This window comes from Nicotiana tomentosiformis, chromosome 4 (genome assembly GCF_000390325.3).
Source record: "Nicotiana tomentosiformis chromosome 4, ASM39032v3, whole genome shotgun sequence".
NCBI classification, from domain to species: Eukaryota; Viridiplantae; Streptophyta; class Magnoliopsida; order Solanales; family Solanaceae; genus Nicotiana; species Nicotiana tomentosiformis.
The window spans coordinates 79,054,442-79,061,799 of NC_090815.1; the positions used below are offsets into that span (position 1 = coordinate 79,054,442).

General features: G+C 35.5%; 1 protein-coding gene across 2 annotated transcripts; it reads left to right on the forward strand.

Annotated features, from left to right (window-relative positions):
• The first annotated feature begins 736 nt into the window (after positions 1 to 736).
• LOC104089868 (protein DETOXIFICATION 54) lies at positions 737 to 5,275 on the forward strand. Of its 2 annotated transcripts, none has more exons than XM_070199886.1 (5): positions 737 to 1,204; positions 1,322 to 1,385; positions 1,584 to 1,646; positions 1,730 to 2,602; positions 4,504 to 5,275. In XM_070199886.1, the coding sequence occupies exons 3-5, from the start codon at positions 1,593 to 1,595 to the stop codon at positions 5,065 to 5,067; spliced, it is 1,491 nt and encodes a 496-aa protein (XP_070055987.1). In that variant the 5' UTR covers positions 737 to 1,204; positions 1,322 to 1,385; positions 1,584 to 1,592; the 3' UTR covers positions 5,068 to 5,275. The 2 variants fall into 2 exon arrangements, with proteins under 2 accessions (XP_070055987.1, XP_009593168.1); XM_009594873.4 differs by having other exon boundaries at positions 1,322 to 1,377.
• The last annotated feature ends 2,083 nt before the right edge of the window (positions 5,276 to 7,358 follow it).

The window sequence follows — 7,358 nt, forward strand, 5'->3', positions numbered from 1 at the left end:
TATGTGAATTGTTTAATCAATTTCCCCAAACCTAATCCTAGTCTCATTAGCCGCTGCCACCCTCTCCTCTATCCTTTCCTCTTTCATGTCAACATTCAAAATCAATTCAGCTATGAACAGACCATGTCCGCTCCACTTTGGGAAAGAGATACAACTCATATTAAAAACTTTGATCAAGACATTTTGAAACTCATGTTAACAGAGACGGAATCCACCAAATCGAGACCTAGGGTTTGAGAACAATCTAGAGAGAACCTGCAAATAAAGGAGAATCGTGGTTCAACAATGGGGAAGACAGTGGCGTTGTGAGAGAGAGATCGTGCAGAGAGAAATAAGATACAGTGATTTTGGGAGTGAATAAACTGAAAAAATGAGAGAGAAAAATATTAGACAGCGTATTTAATAGCTTAACGATATGAAATGACCATAAATATATATTTTGCTATAAAAACTAAAAAGTCGCTATAAAAAATAATATTTTAAAATAATTTTTATTTATAATAAATAGAGTGTAAAACTTTCCTACGGGAGATAAAATTTCCTAAATTTAATAGCTTGAGCCCCACGACCCCACCCCAAAAACAAAACTGGTGGTCCTTTCCTCTACCCAGCTCTTCCGTCTCCCCCTTCACACACACAATATATATATATATATATATTTATTCGGTACCATATAATATACACATGTCACTGTAATAAAATTGTAAAAGTTGTAGTGGAGCAGTAGTGAAAGTTGTAGTAGAAGCATAAAATAGGCAGCTAAAAAATCCCATTGTCTCATTCTCTAACCCCTCCTCGCCTCTTGGTTTATATATGTTGAGGGAGGTCCCTATCAATCCATCCTTGTCACTCCAAAACAGAAAAATAAATAAATTAGAGCAGAGTGCTTTCCTTTTCTCATGTGTTTTCTCAACAAGTCTCAGGTCACAGTCGCCGCCATTAGCATTTAGTTGTACTACCTTTTCTTGCCCCTATTATCCTAGGCAACAAAACCTATATAGAGTAGTATATAAAATCGTATCATAATATTATAACATAAAAAATAGTTAATCCATTTTCACTATATATGCATATCACCACCCCAAAGAAATAGAACCCCATTGCTTTTCTTGGTTTTCACCATTTTCTTTCCCTTCTCCGTGAAGTCTTGAAATTCGAACCAGTTTTTGGTTTCAGAAACTGATGCACAGGGGTATACCATAAGGTGGGTTGGTTTTGTTTCCATTGTTTCTTGATTGGGTAAATAGAAAAAAGAGCAAGCTTGTACTACATCTTTCTCTGTTTTTGTATTGATACCTTCACTTTTGTTTTTGCGTTACAGTTTGAAGTGCAACTTATTTTGGTTTGAGGAACTGACAAGCACAGGGTAACTAAAAGGTGGGTTGGTTTTGTTTTCATGTTTTTGTTATTTATGAAGGAAGAGAAGTATATAGAGAAAAAAACTAAAGGTGAAAAATCTTGAATGATGTTTCATCTTCTTCTTTTTACTGTTCTGATGTCTTGGTTTTGTTTTGCGTAATAATCTGAAGTGTTCATTGTGTGCTATTCTAAGGAGTTTTCTTGACTATCCATATATTATTCAGGCTTCATCAATGGCAGAGAAAGACCCTGACTTTTTGTCCCACAAACTGCCTACTCCTTCCCAGGTTTTCTTCTTTTACCCACAAAATTTAAATGCTTATAGAAGAGAGGGTGCTAAATTAAACTTGCATTTGTGATACTTGAAAAGGTGGTGGAGGAATTAAAGGAGCTATGGGGAATGGCTTTGCCAATAACAGCAATGAATTGTTTGGTGTATGTTAGAGCAGTGGTGTCTGTTCTATTCTTGGGCAGGCTTGGAAGTTTACAACTTGCTGGTGGGGCACTTTCCATTGGTTTCACAAACATAACTGGCTACTCTGTTCTTGTTGGTCTTGCTTCAGGTCTTGAGCCAGTTTGTAGCCAAGCTTATGGCAGCAAAAACTGGGACTTGCTCTCACTTTCCCTTCAACGTATGATCTGCATACTTTTGTTGGCCATCATTCCCATAAGTCTTCTGTGGATAAACCTTGAGTCCATCATGCTTTTCATGTGTCAAGACAAGGAAATAACATCAGTGGCTGCAACTTACTGTATATACTCACTCCCTGATCTTGCAACAAACACTTTGTTGCAGCCCCTTAGGGTGTACCTGAGGTCACAGGGGGTGACTAAGCCACAAATGTGGTGCACTTTTATTGCAGTGCTGTTTCATGTGCCTTTGAATTATTTTCTGGTGGTGGTGATGGGGTTAGGGGTACCAGGAGTTGCTATGGCTTCAGTGCTGACTAATCTGCATATGATGGTGTTGATGATGGGGTATGTGTATGTATATGGGAAGTGGGAGTGGAGATGGACGGCTGGGATTGGAGGGGTATGTGGTGGGTTGGGGCCACTGCTGAAGTTGGCAGTTCCTAGTTGTATAGGGATATGTTTGGAGTGGTGGTGGTATGAGATTGTGACTGTACTTGCTGGATATTTGCCTAATCCAAGACTTGCTGTTGCTGCAACTGGGATTATGATACAGACCACTAGCCTTATGTACACTGTTCCCATGGCCTTAGCTGGCTGTGTATCTGCCAGGGTAAGTTTTCCATCACCTTTTTCTGCTGAAACTGTGATTGCTTCTAGTCTAGTATAGGAAGCATACTTAATGCTGACATGATAAGAGCTTTTATTTTAAATTCTTGGAGAAAGCCATTTAATGTTTGGAAATATAACTCATACTTCATATAACAGGTTGTGTTTGATTGGACATAGAGTTTAAGAAATACTCCCTCCGCTTCAATTTACGTGAATTCATTTGACTGAGCACGAAGTTTAAGAAAAGAGAGAAGATTTTTGAATTTGTGGTGTAAAATGAGACACATATATTTTGTGTGGCTATAAATTATTGCATAAAGGTAAATTGTTGCCAAATAAGGAAAGAGGTCATTCTTTTTTGCACGGACCAAACAGAAAATAGGTTCGCATATATTGAAACGGAGACGGAGGGAGTATTTACTTTAGTTCGAACGTGGGGTTATAAACATATAAAATGGGAAGTTAAAGCTAGAGAGTTTGTTTGATGTAGAAAGGTGACCGCTAAAAGACTAAAAGAGAGGATCGTATATGGAATTATTATTTCCAATTTAACTATCTCACTTATATGTGCAAGATATAGTTTCTAGCTAGAAAACTTCTTTCTTCTTCTATGATTCTCCATTTCATGGCTATGCTGTCAACTAAGTCAATTAGCTGAGATGAAAAGGGAGTCAGTAATTATGTAATTTTGTGACAAATCACTTTGTCTAGTCATGAAATCTGCTGAGCTCTTGCAAATCAAACCCACCAAAGAAAATCCTTTTGTTCGTGTGCTTTAACTAATGGATGGATGATTTAGCCATGTTCCTGCTACTGCAATTAGTTGATAATGATCTTTGTAATGGTTGCTGACAAATATTGTGTCGATACTTTGTAACTTGTCTGTTTGATCCTTGTGAATTGACATGTTTTATTGTGACAAGTTACTTGGGGGAAAGGGTTGAGGGAACAACTTGCTTCAATTTGTTGGATTGATTTGACCTCTCTGACTCAAATACATTGCAAATGCTAATTATTTGTCCTAAACCTTTTTGTTTAAATGATCGAGCAAGTACTTTAGAACTGGAAAGCAATTAGGCCATTGAAACCTTTGCTATTCATTATCCCAAGTGGCTGCTCATCTTTGGTTTCTTGAGGTTGACATACTATAGTGGAACATTTATTTGTACAATTTGGTGAATAGAGATCCTAAAAGAGAGTGAAACGTGTCGACATTTTGTGCATATTGACATGTAAGGAACCACAATGAACTTATGTTTATTGTCCTTTTAAGATTTGGCCCTTGGAGTTGCACTGTATGTGATTCTTAGATTAGAGCCATCTTTTGCTAGGCACTGTGACGTTGCTTGATTCTGTATGATAAATGAACTTCATTTCCTGTTTTAGTTTTTTTATCAATTATATGCATGAGACTGTTATGGAAATCTTGGTTCTTGATAGCATATAACTAACATACCAAGGAGAAAGAGGGAGGCTCCTCCTATTATAACTAACATAAACTGTAGAAAAAACAGACAAATTATTCTTGTCTAGTTTCACATAATCTTCCTAAAGATTGTATGCTTTTTGTTCAGTTGATTGATTGCATCATACTTCATTTACATCATCTATGTTGGGTGGTTACATAAATCTTGTGTACTGACATCTGCAATTGATTACATCCTCTTTTATACCTAACTTCTATATCAATTGGCTAATATATGACATAGCCATTTAACCAACTAGAGTTGACCAAGGATTTCATGCCTTATCTCCTTGCATATTTTATATGTTTGACATTTTACTAGCATCTTAATATAGTAACATCTCTGACTTTAATCCTATATCATTTTATCTTGAACTTGGATATTATAGAGTTATCTTTTTGTAATGGTATATATACTAATTGAATGTCAAATTCAGGTAGGGAATGAGTTAGGAGCTGGGAAACCATACAAAGCCAAGTTAGCTGCAACAGTTGCATTAGCTTGTGCATTTGTGATTGGATTCATCAATGTTATATGGACAGTGATCTTCAGGGACAAATGGGGAGCCTTATTTACAAAAGATGAGATGCTTAGAGCACTTGTTGCATCAGTCCTGCCATTAATAGGGATGTGCGAGCTTGGAAACTGTCCACAAACCACCGGTTGCGGGATACTCCGTGGAACGGCTAGACCGGCCATAGGCGCCCGGATCAACCTCGGCTCGTTTTACTTCGTGGGCACCCCGGTTGCCGTAGGGTTAGCCTTTTGGCTAAAAGTTGGGTTTAGTGGCCTATGGTATGGTCTCTTGTCAGCTCAAGCAGCCTGTGCTATCTCTATACTTTATGTTGTGCATTGCTGCACAGATTGGGAAGGTGAGGCATTGAAAGCCAAGAGGCTAACCAACTTGGAAATGATGGGGCATAGAGATGACACAAGTGATGATGAAGAACAAAATGTCCTTTTGGTTAATGAGAAAGACAAGTTTGATGATGTTCTATAAAAAGGAAAAGTAAGAAAACAAAGTTAGTAAATGAGTTTGGAATTATGTAGGGACTGAAGTTTTTTATTTTTAAGAGGGACTATCTTTTTGTCGTTTAGTTGCTTTTCTCAAGGCATGGGTTTGTGAAAAAAAGGCAAAGGGAATATCATGGTGTCCCATACAAAAATGTTCCATTATTTCAGGCTCTATACAAAAAACATTTTGCTTTTAGTTGCTCGCCTATACACAAGTGGTTCCTATTTTATATAGGATGTATCCTAAATTTTGGTGCCCCCTATATTCAGCTTTACTTTTATGGGTTTTTTAAAATTAAAAAAAAAATTGAATACTTCATTTGCTTAGTTATTGCGACCAATAATAAAGGGTAAAGCAACAGACTAACTAGTCATCATAAACCTATAAGAGTCTTTTAATAATTTAATTGGAGAAACTCTTGTATTGGATGGATTTTGTTTACTTTACATTAATTTACTTAGAATCACCGTCCAATGAGCGTTCATCGAAGTAGTCTCTTTTGAACTGAAGAATATAGACGGTTTTTAGTTGGATAAATATTTTCAAATTATGATTTTATTGCATCAGTCTTTCTCTAAACTTTTGTTAACTTGACTCTCAAAACATGTGTTTAGCTTACAAATATTTTGGTTTCAGTAAGATCTTACATCTAAAGGGAAACAAAGAGAAATTATCCTCTAACAATTTCGAGTATTTACTTGCACTTTTTTTCAAGTGCAAATTATTTTCTTACTCTGATTCTATGAATGATTCTGCTATTTTCAGAAAAATTCTCGTTCCATTCATTTTTACTTTTACTTTGTTCATTTTAGTGAATCAAGAGAACAACAAACTTTTTTTCATGTTTTATCTTTATTGTTTACTTTCTCCGGTCTATAATAAGTGACTTTGACCTTTGGCAACCCTTAAGAAAATATGAATTCCTAGAGAAAAAAATATGTATTCACTAAATTACTCTAATTAAAATTTACATATTGTTACCTTGACACATTGAGATATGTAAATAAGGGAAAATTTTGGAAAAATAAAATTAATTATTTCTTAATTATGTAAAATGACACTTATTTTGGCTCAAAAAAGTCACTTATTATGGACTAGAGAGATTACTACTCATTCCTCAAATCATTTCCCAATACGTTTTTAAATGCTATCATTATTATGGGGTGTTATAATACAATATGTATTTTATTTATTACTTATTTCTTTAGGGAGTGCAAAGTCCATTGTGGACAATAAAGTGAATAGAGAAATATATTTTTGTTCCCTTACCGGTAGTATAAAGTTAAAATAGATTGCTATACAAATATAACTCGAAATCTCAAAATCACTAAGGGTTATGGTGACACGAAGATCTTAATTAGAGGTCTTGATTCTTGTATATAGAATTTTTGTAAGTAAGAAATGTGTTATACGACGTGAATTTGAATTAGTAAGAGTTTTAATGCAGTTATCGGCCGAATAGAAACAAAACGCAAGGAGTTGAAGGATATTGCTGAGCGTGCTCATCTACAAGTGTTTTTTTCTTTCTATCTTTCAGGTTTTGTCTGTTAGAGAATGAGAAGTGGGATCCCAAGCACTAAGCAGGTGCCATTTTCAGGACGAAGTAGTGGATGGGGAAAGTTTACAAGATTTAGTGTTTATGATGTGTGGGGACATTCACAAAATATGAAAAGACAATTCAATATAGGTCCTCAAAAAGTGTCTCTCAAAATGCCCTTTGGATAATGCTCTTTCAAGTTCTCAACAACGCCATTTTTTTCATAAAAAAAAAAAAAGTTCGAAACAGTCTATACGCATCTTAATTATTTTACCCAATATTTGCGATTTTTCAACTGGCATAGCCATACAATACAAATACTATCCACCAAAATTACACTGATAAAATAATGTCACCTATTGTTTGTTTTATCTTAATTCGTTGTGTCTCTGAAATTTGCACGAAATCTATGCCATTCTTTTGTCTCCTGAAAATGTTGGAGTCAATATGTATTCATTCAAGTTACAAATGATTTTGGAGTTGTTACGAGAATATTTTAAGAAATAATCCACACTCTATTTTGCTTGAATGATACTTGTACTGTTTTAAAACACATATGTACCTTCGACTATAACCTTAGAGGGGTTACTTTTGGAGGTAAAGTGCGCGATATCACAAAACTACAACTACTGAATACTGATACGAGGACTATTAGTGGTACGATAAAAGTTGAATTAAAGGTATCCCAAAAAAAGACGAGACGAACCGAACCACATTGGATTATATGTACCTAACCTTA